General features: G+C 39.7%; 1 protein-coding gene across 3 annotated transcripts in view; it reads left to right on the plus strand.

Annotated features, from left to right (window-relative positions):
- Positions 1–799: 799 nt before the first annotated feature.
- ABCB11 (ATP binding cassette subfamily B member 11) overlaps positions 800–14,922 on the plus strand; it is a 35,937-nt gene continuing 21,814 nt past the window's right edge. Inside the window, exons 1-11 of one of the 3 annotated variants that reach the window (XM_054277651.1) lie at positions 800–875; positions 1,476–1,497; positions 2,726–2,773; positions 2,865–2,913; positions 4,689–4,930; positions 6,603–6,690; positions 7,579–7,712; positions 8,375–8,546; positions 10,283–10,407; positions 11,185–11,359; positions 14,382–14,495. In XM_054277651.1, the coding sequence (XP_054133626.1) occupies positions 800–875; positions 1,476–1,497; positions 2,726–2,773; positions 2,865–2,913; positions 4,689–4,930; positions 6,603–6,690; positions 7,579–7,712; positions 8,375–8,546; positions 10,283–10,407; positions 11,185–11,359; positions 14,382–14,495 (1,245 nt within the window). Of the gene's footprint in view, positions 876–1,206; positions 1,241–1,475; positions 1,498–2,671; positions 2,688–2,725; positions 2,774–2,864; positions 2,914–4,688; positions 4,931–6,602; positions 6,691–7,578; positions 7,713–8,374; positions 8,547–10,282; positions 10,408–11,184; positions 11,360–14,381; positions 14,496–14,922 lie in introns of all 3 variants that reach the window. The other 2 variants (XM_054277653.1, XM_054277652.1) reach the window with 2 other exon arrangements.

A 14,922-nucleotide genomic window follows, 5' to 3' on the forward strand; every position in this document is an offset into this window, starting at 1 on the left:
AAGCAAAGATGTAGATGAGATATCATTGCTTGTGAAAGGGCTTATTTTGGGGATGACTTCTGCAGCATTTCCCCCTGGATGCATCTTGGATGCCAGGCTTCCCTGGCAGGTTTTTCCTCATGACAGCACTTCTTTAACAAAAAGGTATTAACTTTGTCTTCTTCTTTCTTCTCATGTATGATATCTGCTCAGCATGTCAGTGTGACTACAGGAATAAACTGCCCAGACGAGCAGCTCTGGTAGCCAAGAGCTGTGGGAGTGCAGCTGATGGTGATGACACAGATGTCAATGTGCCCCCACCGTTCTCCCTTCCCCAGTCCCGGTTGTCCCCTGTCATGGTTCTCCCAGCTGTTGCCAGTTGGGACAAGGCAGGGGCAGGTTCTGCTGCTCCCTTATAACTGAGGCAGGATCTGTCCTGTTATGGTCTCAGCCTCTAAGCTGCCCTCCCAGATGCCACCCTCACAGAGGCAGCGGTTCATTTTAGCAGAGCCATGCCTGGGGACAGGGCTGTTTGCCAGGAGCTGCCAAGCCCTGCAGGGCAGCCTCCACATAGGCCTGCCAGGGGTGGGTTGGGCACTCTCTGAGGTGTTTTTCTATGCTGAGGTTTCACTGAGTCCATGACATCTGTCCTGTTACAACTTGTGCTGTAATCAGTGGTGTCATCCTGGGATCATGAGGGCAAAGGGGGAGTTTAATACAATGTTGTTTTATGTTCACAGACAAATGCAAGCTGATACTCTTTTCCCCATCCCCACACCCTGTCTCTTTTCAGGATTTTTGGTTGAAGTTAATAATCATCATGTCTGACCCAGTAGTTCTGCGTAGCATCAAGAGAGTGGGAGAGGATAATTATGCTTTTGACTCAGATGGCAAATGTAAGGAGTTTATTCTTCAGTCGCCTCCTTATGTTATAAAGCATGTAAAATATGTGGTGGGTGGCCTAAGCAAAGGAAGTAGTCTACAGAATACAAGCAAATAATCTGTGGAATAAATAGGGTTATATAAATAGGGTTATATGGTACCTGCTGTCATAAGTATGCTGCCCCCAAAAATTTTCTGTAAATATGTAATAATCCCTACTTATGGACAATCTTTATGGGTAAACAAACAAGTTCAAGGTATCTGCATAGGTTTTTACACTCAGTACTTTGCTGTACAAGTAAAAGGGTTCCATTGAAGAAAAAAAAGTAAAAAATGCTATCTTACACAGTTTCTTCCAAACAAACAAACACTCATATTTGTAGTCATATATGTATTCAGCAGAATACTTATGAGCTAATTCTATGAGCTTAGCTAATGCTAAAATCTGCATTCCCTCTTCTTATCAGAGCTTGTCTTTTTTTCAATTTTTCCTCTGCAATATGCAAATGATCAGGTCCCATGGACTTCTAGAGTTTATGTTTCACGTGTCTATAGAAGGTTATGTACTTTAGCAATAATCATTAACTAGATTGTGCATTTATTTTCCTTCACAGGTAACAGCTTCAAGAAATCAGGGTAAGTCATGTACATGATTGGAGCAATCAATATTTCTAGGAATATTCAAAGAAGTTAATGTTATTGGATCAAATTGATGGAATATTTATTTTTTTTAAAAAGCTGTTCTCTAATGTTGAACCTCCTTATTTGAGACAACTGAAACAGGTAGACCAAAGCAGTCCTAGAAACTTTTAAAAACATAAATGCCAGCAATATGATCTTCCTTCTGAAAATGTTTTTGATATTCAAATTTATCTTTCTTCCGTGTTTTTAGTTTGAGGAATCACTTTTTCAGGAATTTTAACCAGACTTGATAATTTCTCTTAAAACTCAACTGTGAGATTTTAAAACAAAAGGTCTTAGATACTAAGATTTAAGTGTACAGTTCTGGATAGTTAAAATTTGGGATGATTTAGAGAATTTGACCTTCAACTATTATTAGAGGTCTGATTGGAATTAAGAGCCTCCTCCTTTCTAGACCTTTGGATAACTCTGTAGCAGGCTGGACAGTAACAATACTATAATTTGAGCCAACTCTTTCTGACATTGTGTACCCAGTCTGGGAGCTGCCTCTAGAACAGGAAAACCAGAGTATCTCTTAATTTTTCCTGTTGTCAGGTTGCCCATCTAAAAGAGCACCAGCCCAGTATTAGAAGTCTACCACGTCTTTCCACCGTGAAACCCAAGTTCTGTTGGACTTTCACATGTAACGTGCATGTGATCCATACATACCCAAAGGAAAGCTTCCTTTAGGCTTTCTAGGATCTGGTTTCTGAAAACAGTTTATGACAAATACAGCTTGAATAGTTTGCTTCATTAAAAACCAAACCAAACCAACCCACCACAAACAGAATATCCCTATCATTCATCACTGAATGTACACAGCTACTGGTGATCCCTTGCTGTAGGAACAGGAACTTTGTCTTAAAGGAAGGATTAACCAACTGTTTGGGTGGTAGGTTTTTCTTTAGCTGACCTCAAAGAACCCACAATCTGCATTATAGGAACAGTGTGCTGAGGAGCTGCTTATGGAACACAGTATAAACTTTAGAGAATTTTAACTTAACCTCCATTCTAGTCTCTGTCTAAAATTTCAAAGAACTATCAAATCACTGATTCCAAAGAAATCCGAAATAAACAGCTTGTCTCTTAAAATTCTGGGCAAAATGTCTCAAGTAAAATGTAATTTTAGAGAAGCAACCAAGAGAGTAAAAGTAATAATATAAAATCTTATCCTTTTTGCCAGAAATTTCTACGCATATGAAGAACCTTTTATAGAGAAGAAGAGTGAAAAGTGAGTTAAGTTCAATTCTTTATACTTGGCATATGAAGCAAAATAAGTACTAAAATACAAGTTCATAATTTTATGTTTTCTGTTGTTGAAGGTCATCAAAGAAGAAAGAAAACAGTGTTCATGTTGGCTTCTTTCAGCTGGTAATGAAAGCAATGTTTATAAATATTTGACGTGTATTGTGTTGCAGAAAAAGTGACAATAACCAATAAGGTTGTTTTGTGGTATAGCTGTGACTAAGCTGAACTTTTAAGGATTAAATCTTCTGGCCTGAAATCCTACCAATAAAATTCAGTGGGAATTCACTAGAATCCCTTGTTGTCTTGTCAGTTTGGTGCCAAAAATGTCTATTAAACACATTATATTTAAGCTACAGGTACTTATATGGAAATGAGGTAAGTTGCATAGCAGGGATTTAAGTGACCTTGGTTCATTCTTATTTCTGCCAAAAATCTTCTGTGTGATATTTGGCAGATAATTTAGCTCCCTCATAATTGTTCCATGGGTTTTAGAAGATTTGGTTGCAATGGAAACTTGTGGATGCGCAATACCATATGGTATGAGTTACATCTAGCCTTTGATGTAATTCCAATCTAAATTTTAAAATAAATGTAGTCAAGAGCATGCAGCTAAGAGATCTTACTACTCCTGGTTTGCACACAGACCAGTCAGTTAGTCTGTAATGTGTCCAAACAAGTATAGCCCTGACTGTAGCAGCAGGCTGGTGCAGTAACATCCCTTGCAATGTACCTGGCTGAGTGTCTCAGCTCCTGGTTGGGTGGAGACAACAGTCTGTCCCCACAGAGGGCAAGCAGAGAGGTTTGCACAGATATTTAACTCCTGAAGTGCTGCTGGTAAATACAGTATGTTTGCTTCAGATGTGCTGAGAGATCAGATATCACATATCTGTGCATTTTCTGTGTGCTTTTTAAAAAAATCAAGTGAATTCCTAGGCTTCTTATGAGCAAGGTTTGTAAAACAGTGGTAGAAGTATAGTTTTCTTCTGACCTTGTTTTCTTCTTTTTTTTTGTAGAAGGACGTTTTATTTATTTATCTTTTGTGTTAACTGGTTTTCCCTTTATATTGGCTTTGCCCTAATGTCCCTTTCCAGTGATGCTGTAAATTCCCACCCTTTCTTCTCTGGGCACATTATAGCACCTACAGAACCTGGACAGGTTCTTCAGCAGGCTACGACTCCTCTTGACACTCCTATTTTTTAAATGTATAGCATTTGATGCTGATAGTCTATATGGACAGTTTAATCTATATATTTGCAGCTGACTTCACCCTGAGAATCAGATTTCATGCAATCATGACAAAGGCAACTTAAACCACTGTATCTTTGCCGAGCTACCTGTGTGAAAACTCTTTTCTACACATTTCTCTCAGATTAAGAGCCTGGCTCAGCCAAAGCATTTTAGAATGAATTTTAGCTATGAAGACTTGCTCTGAGATGTTTAGTTGGTTTCCTACCACAGCACCACAGACTTCTGAGAAATTGGCTGACTCTATTCAGAGTCTCTACATAATGCCCTAAGGCTTTTTCCTCCCCTCCTACTCTCTCCACTGGAAATCTGCAAAGCAGACTATATATATGAATTATAGTTACTATTTTTAATCTCTTACCTAGTTTCTGGAATGATGATCATGCAGAATGATATTGGGCTATTAATGTTATCTGATAATATATTCATTCACATGTTAAAAGGAAGCTTGTAATAATTTATGAGGCTGTAATCACAGATGTAATTAGAATAGATTGGACAGAGAGATTTTTCTTCTTTCTATGTTGAAGATACTTCTGAAATTTAAAGAGAATGTTTTTTTATCTGATCCACCTAATTTATGATTTATCATTACACAACCAGTATGAAGACTGCCTTGCAACAGAGACCATAATTTTTTCTTCCCTCTTTAGTTTCGATTTTCATCATCTATGGAGATTTTAATGATGGTTGCTGGTAGTTTGTGTGCTGTTGTTCACGGAGTGGCCCAACCAGCTGTGCTGCTTGTGTTTGGTGCAATGGCAGACACATTTATCGAATATGACATTGAAATGCAAGAGCTTAAAGACCCAAACAAGACATGTGTAAATAACACCATAGTGTGGGTTAATGGTACTATTCATCACAATGAAAAGAACGCCACAATAAGATGTGGGTAAGTATGGATGCTATCATTGTTATCATATCCCATTGTTACAGCTTGTCAGAGAATGCATTGCTATTGAAGGTTCTGTTCAGCCTCTAAATCTTATATTTTTTGTTCATAAGATGGTTCTGGTTACATAGTCCTGTTTCTGAGCTGGTGATATTATCTGGAGGGACAGAAGGTCAGCTTGGATCTTGGTCTTTCAGTTATAGTTGTCAGCAAGAATACTCTTCGATTATGATTGTTTGGATAACAAATATATATGTTACATATCTGAGTACATTAATCTGTTTTCTCTGATTACACTGTAGGTAGTGATGACTTCTGGTCATTCTGGTCAGAACTTAGTTACCTGTAGGTGCCTGCTGACTTCTGAGCAAGTTACCTAAACTTTTGTCCCAGAGAGAAATGAGCATTTCTAGAATGCAATTCATCTTAGCTTATGGGGGATGTCTGAGGCAGATCAAAAGAACTGCCCCATAAGACTTGCTGTTTCTTTCCATTAAATGTAATAAATGGAGTCCAGATAATTCATTCAGATACAGATTTCTGTAAAGGCCAAATTTGAACCTGTAACCTTTCCTAAGAATCATTTCTTGGTGCACCATTATAAATTAATTCCTTTCCACTGAGTGGTCCATCCACAATGTCTCTCCAGTTTAGACCCAAGGATGTCATGCAGGATAGTATCAAATGCTTTGCACAAATCCAGTTAGTAGATGATGTCAGTCACTCTTCTCTCATCCATCAATGCTGTACCTCTGTCATAGAAGGCCACCAAATTTTTCCAGCATGAGTTGCCCTTAGTGAAGTCACACTAGCTGTCACCAGTCACCTCCTTATTTATCATATGCCTTGGCACAGTTACTAGGAGGATCTGCTCCACTATCCTAATTGTCATGTAAAATTGTTCTGGATATCTGTGTCAGATCACTTAGGTTAACAACCTAAGTTGTTTCCATGACAGTTTTTTGTCAGAGATCAAGTCAGGTGCAGAATGGTCCCTTGTGGCTTAAAATTTCAGGGTACAAAATTTTGGGTAAGTTAAATAAAATTTGCTGTTCTGCAGCATGTTTTTGAAAAAGTTTTCTAAATGCATAACCTATAACAACCTATTTCAAAGTAGATTAAATGCAAAAGCAGCAATTCAGTGTCCTTCACTGATATTAGGAGTAATTATCACTACTACTTGTATAACAAAACAAATGATCATTTTACATTAGTAAGTTTATGGTACAAAGTAATATTTTATTTGACTTAAGCAGCCCTCACTTCTCCCTATAAAATGCAGTTGAAATCTGAATGTTATTAGTTGCTTGGCATAAAGCAAGAACATTCAACAACTAATGAAGACTTGTTGGGCAGCTCTTGTCTGAAACACCCTCTCACCTGTGCTGCTTTGGAGCAGGCAGTCTGGGGGCATTTCCTAGGGACTACAGGGGTGCTGCAGCATGGTGGAGCTTTTTTTGGTAGCTGCCAGCTCCCAACCCCTGTGCAACAGCCAGAACAAGGAAACCAGCCACTTGCAAAAACTTTGGTATTGGGAAACAATGCCTCTGTTAGCAAAACAAGCTGACTTCCACCTGGTCTGAATCTAACTTGAGGATCAGATTAGAAACTTGTGAGAAACTTAAAAAAGTATTACTTCTTTTTTCCTTTTTTTTCCTTTTCCTTTTTTCAGGCTGCTGGACATTGAACAGGAAATGACCAAGTTTGCAGGATACTATGCAGGAATTGGTTGTGCCATACTTGTGTTAGGATACCTCCAAGTCAGTATTTTGTTTTCCATTTTGAGTTCAGAGTTTAAATCACTAAATAGTTAAATTTATAATTATTATGTTGGTTTTAACTGCTTAGCTACTTATTTGAGGAGAACAGATGCTTTCAGTTCTCATTCCGTCACTGAAATATGTTAGCTCTGGCAATCTGAGAGCTCCTAGGATTTGGGCATGCATACCTTTGTAAAAGGATGCATTTTACCCACATCACAAGCAATACTTGATCAAGTGTAGCCACTATGGAATCCACATGCCCTCCAAAAATAACAGCTGAAGGGCATGCAGATTCCCAGTAGGCATCTCAGCTGTGTTGAGCCCTGTTTCTGTTACAGAGATATTACAGAGCAATACTAGTGTAAAGCTAATGTTGAACAAGAATTATACCCTACATATTCTGTAGTAATTGTTTGGTCCTTATGACTGAAGTGAGTCAAAAGCTTGGATGATTCCTGCGAAGTCTGCTGAATGGCCCATGGCTTTTGAAGCTTTTTATAATCGCAAACATCCTTGTCAATCTTCTTCCTGAAAACTACCCAAGAATTTTGCAGAGGTAGGATGGCTGCCATCTCTGTATTACTTCTATTTGTAGATGGAAAAAATGTTGTCCATATGGCAGTCATGTAACAGCATAAATAATTTAACTTGCCTCTTTACCCATTTTATCAGAACTGAGACAAATGCCTGATCCAGAGGCTATATAAAATTGTTGGAGTATTTAAAGACCAAAACAGCTATCATGTCTATGTAGCCAGAATGTATTTTACCTGAATAGTAATTTTATCAACAGCCTTTCCCATTCTAGTCAAATTGCTTTTTCTGATTTGTTGGGAGTAGAAAGACTTTTTACTGCAATTATCAGCTATTTTGTGCTTTTCCCAGATCTGCTTTTGGGTTATGTCTGCAGCTCGTCAGATACAGAAAATCAGGAAAGCTTATTTCAGGAAAATAATGCGAATGGATATAGGCTGGTTTGACTGTACATCTGTAGGAGAACTGAACACCAGAATTTCTGAGTAAGTAATCTAAGAAACTCATATGCTACAGAAAATATTTTGTAATTCCTTCCAAACACTGCAGAATGCAAATAACCAGGCATGTGACAAACACCTTTTGGTAGAAATACAGCTATGTTCATGAGAGCAGCAACCAGACTGATTAGCTCTCCCATCTTTGAACTAAGTACCATAACTGTTGAACCTCAATTATTTCCCTTTCATGACTTGTCTGACAGCAAATGTGTGGGTGGGTGGGTGGTGGGTTAGATGGGTTTTGGGGTGGGTTTTTTTTCCAGTTTGCCCTCTCCTTTCTTCTCCTTTTGTGCCCAGTCATTTCAGAGTGATCTGTAATTTGGCTGCCAGTGCACACTTCCTGAATCAGCTGGGGCACAGTAGGAAGAGACAGCTAGTGAATCAGTCTGCTGCCAGAACATTTCCTGGGAAAGGACAGTATATCTTCTCCAATATTCATGCCTAAAAGGCTTCTCCATTGCAAAGGCATCAGCTTTTCTCTTTCTACTCCAGGGTCTTTATATGGGGTAATGGTGAAAGAATAGGGATGAGGATGGGCCCTCTCCTGTGAAAAGCAACTGACCCAAATGTGGCCAAGACCTGCAACACAAACTGAAGTTATGCTCACCACTCTTCTGTTGATTTTTGTTGCTGTTATTGTTTTCCAGTGATGTTAACAAAATTAATGAGGCTATTGCTGATCAAGTAGCAATCTTCATCCAGCGCATAACCACCTTTGTAGGTGGATTCCTCCTGGGCTTTGTCAGTGGCTGGAAATTGACCTTGGTTATCATTGCAGTCAGCCCTCTGCTTGGGGTTGGAGCAGCTCTCTATGGCTTGGTAAGTGAATTGTGAAAGGTTCCCATTGAGCAATAATGAACAGGAAAGATCTGGCCAGAAAGCTGTGAGGATTGGTGAAGGTGATCACACCCCTTTAAAGTCAAGAGAGACAGATGATGGTCCCAGTAGCACTGAGGGAGAGGGAAGGATGGAGGGAGAGGTGGGCTAGAGGGGAGGTGGGCTTTGCTCTCACTTTTTTTTTCTGATTCCCAGAGTAGAAAATCCTGCTTCTAAGAGGGGAGTGTAAGCTTACCTTCTTGGGGGTCCTGTGGATGGGTATTAATGCTGAGATCAGAAGTTGGTCTTTACCTTTCTCAATTACTACACACCTGCTTTAGATGGCTACAAGATACAGGACTTGATTTCTCTATGTAAATGAGTGACTTTTATGGGTGCTAAGTTTCAGAGACATAAAATGGTTAAAAACAACTACTCAAACTTACCTCAAACTGTCCCTGCTCCCAGAAGCTGCTGCACCTTCTCCAGTTGTTCCTGTTCTACTTCTCCATCCACTTCCTACAAACTTCCTGGCACTGTACAAAGGACAGTGAAAAGGGAAACTGCAGGATGTTCTTCCCTTTCATCTCCTCTCCCACAATCAGCAGGGCTGGGTAATTCCTGCTCATCTTCTTTATTCTTGTTGAGTTCAGTCCTCTGGCAATCTCATTTCTTTTCCATCAGGAACAGCTTGCTATAATTTTGCTATCAAACATCTAATGTAACTGTGACTAATTTCTTGTCCTCCAGCTCTCCTTTAGTACCTTGTGCTGGCTGCAAGTAGCTGATATGAATAATGACTCATGTGAAGTGGGAGAGCAGAAACTTGGCAGGGAATGAAATAAAACCCAAAATGTTTTTTCTTCATTTGTTCCACCTTATTCCCCTTTATCTTTGTAATTTTCTCCATTTCCATTCTTACTTTACCCATCTCTTTCCAGACACATACCTACTTTTAAGGTTTTCCTCATTATGAGCCTTTCCAGCCCAAGTCTTTGTTTTATACCATGAAGAAAATAGACCCAAAGTCAATCTGGCCTGGTTTCCTGTCTTCAAAAAGGACTAATAGATGCAAGGGATAGAGTATTTGGAAAGAGAAAGGAAAGGCTGACACATTACGCTTTCTAATGATATCTCATTCCCAAGTCAGTGTGGTATCTCTGTGTAGAATTGTCAATTACTACATTTTCATCCATTAATTTGAGCAGTTTTTTGAGTCTAAGTAAGCTTTTGGCATCCAGTGAGCTCTTGGTTGCTGTGTAGGGACCTGTTTGCTATCAGCCCATGAAACAAAGCACAGTGGTGGCAACATCTGTTTTTATCCTCCCCCACCACTACAGTTACCATAAAGTTGAGATCTGCCACGGTTAAAGGGCTGCTCCTGGCACTTAAGCTCCCCCTTCCTCCCACTGGGCACAAACCCTCAGTGTGCAATCTGCTTCTGCCTAGTTACAGCAGAGAGAGGGAGGGAGGGAGGCAGGGCAAGCAGGAGTTGTCAGCTGCTCTTTCTAGCTACTTGGAGCAGAGCTGTTGCAAAACATATGCTACAAAGGTGTATGCCCTGGCACTAGAAGAGCTAAGTCTTAGAATGTGCAACATGCCTAATAAAAGCCTGCTTGGAGCACAGGAGGTGACCCAGTGCAGAGCAGCCAGCACAGGGTGATAGCCAGCATTGCTCATCTCTGTCCTTATCTGTACCTGAAGTTCAGGTGTAACCAGCACTGCTTATGCTTTTCTAGGCTGTGGCAAAACTAACAGGCCGAGAATTAAAGGCTTATGCAAAAGCTGGAGCTGTGGCTGACGAAGTGCTCTCATCCATCAGAACAGTGGCTGCTTTTGGTGGGGAGAAGAAAGAAGTTGAAAGGTTTGTTTGAATAAACTCTAAGGTCTCTGATTTCTTTTTCCTGAAGCAATGTAATGCTGTAATGCACATCAGATGCATAACAAATAATTGCTATATTCTTCAACTATGACTATCTAGTAGCTTTGAAACTTATATGCATGTATGTTTCAGAAATTTAGGTTTCAAGTAATTATGCAGAATTAGTTTTATAATTCAGTCTGTCAGTGAAATAAAGCATCAGCAATACTATCTTCAGTCATGCTTATTTGTAGGAACATTCTGTCAAATTTTTCCCTAAATGCTGTCTGATGTATCACTTATGCAGCATATCTGAAAACTTTGAGTAGTTTCAAGCTAAGTAGGAGAATTAGTTTCATCAGGACATCCTCATGATGACATTTAATCATGACATCATTTTTCATCAGAAAACCATCAGGTTTTTCTTCTGCAAATTTCTCTTAAATTCTATGAAAACATAATATGGCTGTAGGATGTGCTCTGGAGTGTTGGCCAGATTCTCAAATCCTGTTTTAATCTGCTAAAACTCCAAACCCCATGATGAGGTATCTGTAATGAGTGTGGCTTTTCTTGTGCTTGTTACACTAGAACATAAAAGGTTTTAATGATCTGGGAGCATTGCTGGTTTCAGCAGTGATCTCTGACTTCAGAGTGATTCTGTTTCGACCTTATGTGTGGACATTCTGCTGAGTCATCAAAGTTGCCTCATATGATCTTTGCTCATTTGGAAATTACTGTCAAATTTATTTAATTCCCCCTTATTTTTCTCTCTTTTGACAGATATGATAAGAACTTGGTGTTTGCTCAGCACTGGGGAATTCGAAAAGGAATGATAATGGGATTATTCAGTGGTTACATGTGGTGTATAATTTTTCTGAGTTATGCATTAGCCTTTTGGTATGGCTCTAAACTTGTCCTTGAGGAAGAAGAATATTCACCTGGCACTCTTCTGCAGGTACTCATTTTAGCTTGATGCAACTTTTCTGGACTGTTCTTAAAATAATAATTCTGGAACACACATCTGTTCTGGTATCTGGTGGCTCCATAGTAACAAACATTATTTATGTCTTTTAAAGATCATTACTCACTATATGTATGACACAAGTGGATAAGATTTTAAAAAAATCTATGTTTATTTTAAATATTTTGAATATTACCTATGGTTATCAGAATAATGCCTTCATTTGACAGCCCACAAAACTATCAAAGGCCTGAAACTAGCTTTTCCTATTTTGTGGGTCAGCATGGGGCTTCTGGGATGTTGGCTTTTCTGAAGAATTTTATGATGAAAAATGTTTTGGTAAAGAGACACCTAACCAAAGAAAGCCTTGTCACATCTAATTTCTCATGAACACTTTGTGTTCCTTTGAGAAACCATTTCCTGTTCTTTTGTTTTTACAAAGGCCATGTAAACATGTATGCAGATAAAAACACACCTGGCTGTGGCTCCTGCAGCATGTACAAAAACTGTGTTAACCTGCATGGCACTCGTGCATTCACTTCTGCTCAGTAGGTGCTTCAGACACTTCTGGCCCCAATGCAACAAAGCCAACATCTACAGGGATTTTGGTTGCTTGCTTAAGCCAGCACTGCCCAAATGGCAGACTCCAGTCCAAACTCAGAACTTTTCCTGAGCCTTAGTAGGTTCTGGGTATTCTGACGAGACATCTGCTTTTGTTCCTTCTCTGTCTGTTGCATACCATCAGAGTTCCCAACCACCTGCTGCACATAATGCAAAGTTTCCTGCTAAATGGAACTTGGCAAATTACCCTGAGAACATAGTAAACCTGAGTCATTCTGTTCAAGGAGGAAATAATTTGCACCTGCTCTCAATACCCATAGTTGATATGAGGCAGTGCTGTGAAAAACAAAATCAGCAATTTCTTTGCCTTGCTATAGTCCGGTGTTTCCAAATGACAAATGGCAAACAGTGGGGAGCTACCCTGTAGCTGAAAAACTTTAGCTGCCAATGGAGAGAGAGTCCCTTATGCGCTTCCTCACAGCTTCCAGTCATTTTCTTCTACTTCATATTTTCTACCATACACTCCTAGTTTGGCAGGGGGCAGTAGGGGGAATTTCTAGATACAAAACATTGAAATATGCTTTTCCTGCTCTCTCAAAAAGTCATACAGCCACCATACTGCATTAAGATGTACTAAGTATTGCCTTCCCTCCTTCTTCTGCCAGGTGTACAGAACATGCTCCTTCATGTCCATGATGGACTCTGACAGGCTTAGAACCCCCTTGCTTTAAGACTCATTCCTGCAAGAAAATCAGTTGGTAGTAAAGCTGAGTGTAAATGTATGGCATGATCTCTACATCCCAGCAAAGACATGTGCAGTGCACAGTGTGCATTCAGTAGATTCCTCCACTTTAGCTACAGGGATATTCCCAGTAAACATCATCATACTGCAAAGGAGAACTGAGTCCCATGTACTGTTATTTCTTTCTCAACTTTAGTGTTTCCTTACACGCTTTGCCCCATTGATCCTGAGTTCTGTTTGTGTTATATCCAAAAGTGTAGCTGGGTCCTTGATTGCTTCTTGGCAGAATTTGCAGGCCAAGCTAGAGCAAATGGTTACATACCAGACACAGCATTCCATGTCCTTATGTGCAGGGTGAATGTTCAAACTAGCACCCACAATAAAGCAACAAAATGGACCAAAAGCCTACACCAAAGGCATCGTCCAACCCTTATAACCTGTTCTGCCAAAACACCTCTGTAATTGAAAAACTAAGGAGAATTAAACAGAGCAAATTCTAGGAAAAAAAACTGTGAAAAAGTGTTCAAAAGCACACCCCATATGGTAGCACTGAGAAGAATAAGCTATGCTTACAATACAATGCAGACACAGACAATGAAATAATTTGCATCTATGTGCCACACAAGTGCTAAATAAGCCTCTACCTTCCCTTTGTTCACCACCTTGCAGTGTCCTGTTCTTTGAAGCCCCTGCCAGCATTTGCAGTCTTAGTTCCTGTCTATATTTAAGAACCTTCATAAAAGCCTTTCATAGAAATGAAGTATTGGCAGCTCTTAGGAAATCTCTAACAAACACTTTTGTATTTTAGTTGATGTGCTACAGCTTCACTTGCTTCTGATCACAAGGCCACACACCAGGGCTGAATTCTTGGACTCAAGGGTCCTCTGATATTCAATATTCTATCCAGCTGCCTTTATTGTCTGTCAGTCTTTCCAGGAAGAGCAGATGCTGTTGCTCATTTTCTCTCATGCTGTCCTAGGCTTAAGCAAAAAGGGGATCCTTGGGCTTTCAGAAGGGGATTATTAGTGAGTAACTCTTCATTTTGGTTCTTAGAAAATAACAAAACTGTGAGCCCATTGGGTATGTCTTACCTGTAGAAACTCTTCACCCAAAATGATAGAATATTTTCACATCAAAAAGTGGCTTATCCAGTGTTTGTAGCAACTCTTACAGTTCATTTCTCTGCGAGACAAAGAAAAAATATTCTCTATAGCTGGTACTTCCTTCAAAAGTAAGCTTTGCAAGTGTTGGATCACCCAGGAGCTGCAATATACAAAGATTGTAATACAGTGGTTTAAGCTTCTTTCTATTTTTGCTTACTGGTGAAAGGCATCCCTGAAATAATCTAATTCCCACCAATGTCCTGTTCTAGATCTTGTTTCAAGGAAAAGGCACCCAGTCAAACTGAGGTGGCTTAAAAATACATCAGTGGCATCTCAGCAAATACCTAGATGCAAACTTTTTTAGGCAAAGACAAATATGAGTTGATTTCCTTCAGCCTCAAGCAGATCTGTAAAAGACAGCAAAAATGCCTTCTGAAATGCATTTATTTGCTTTCTTGTTGGCTAATAATGCTCATATAGTGGATCACTTCAGTTCAGTAGATGCACGAGAAGTCATAAAGCTACTGTAGTTGGGTTTGCTGGTCAAAGCTGTAAGCTATAGTAAAAATGTGATGTCATATTTTGTTAACTTCTTCTTCCACTTCTTCAGGTTTTCTTTGGTGTTTTAATAGGAGCATTAAATCTTGGCCAGGCATCTCCCTGTCTGGAAGCCTTTGCCACTGGTCGTGGGGCTGCAACAAACATTTTTGAGACAATAGATAAAGTAAGTAATGCATTTCTAAGCTGTGTTACTTTGTAGTGCAAAAATAATTAAATATGCCTGAAGTGGTACTAGTTTTATCTGCAGTGTAAATGAGGAAAAATGAGTCTGATTAAGGAAAAACTGACTGTGCAACAGAAAAGTCTAGTGGGATGCACATGGACTCAAAGAACGCATTGAACAGATTTCTAAAGTGGCCTGGTTGTGAGTTCTGAAGCTTTACCTCAGCTGCTGCTGTTCCTTGTTCCCATTTCTCCTTACAGGCAGTTATTTACCAGTGCTGGCCCATGGAAGGTGTACTGCAGGCAGTAATAGCCACTCTGCAACCACACTTGCAGCAGCCATCCCATAGCTACCAGACTCCAGATGGCATCAAAAGCTGTGGCTCTGTTGGCATTAGTGGTGAAGGTGCCCTCTGTCACCTGTCCCA

The sequence above is a fragment of the Melozone crissalis genome, unplaced genomic scaffold (assembly GCF_028551555.1).
Source record: "Melozone crissalis strain CALT ecotype California unplaced genomic scaffold, PUWL_Pcris_2 ptg000023l_1, whole genome shotgun sequence".
Lineage (NCBI taxonomy): Eukaryota > Metazoa > Chordata > Aves > Passeriformes > Passerellidae > Melozone > Melozone crissalis.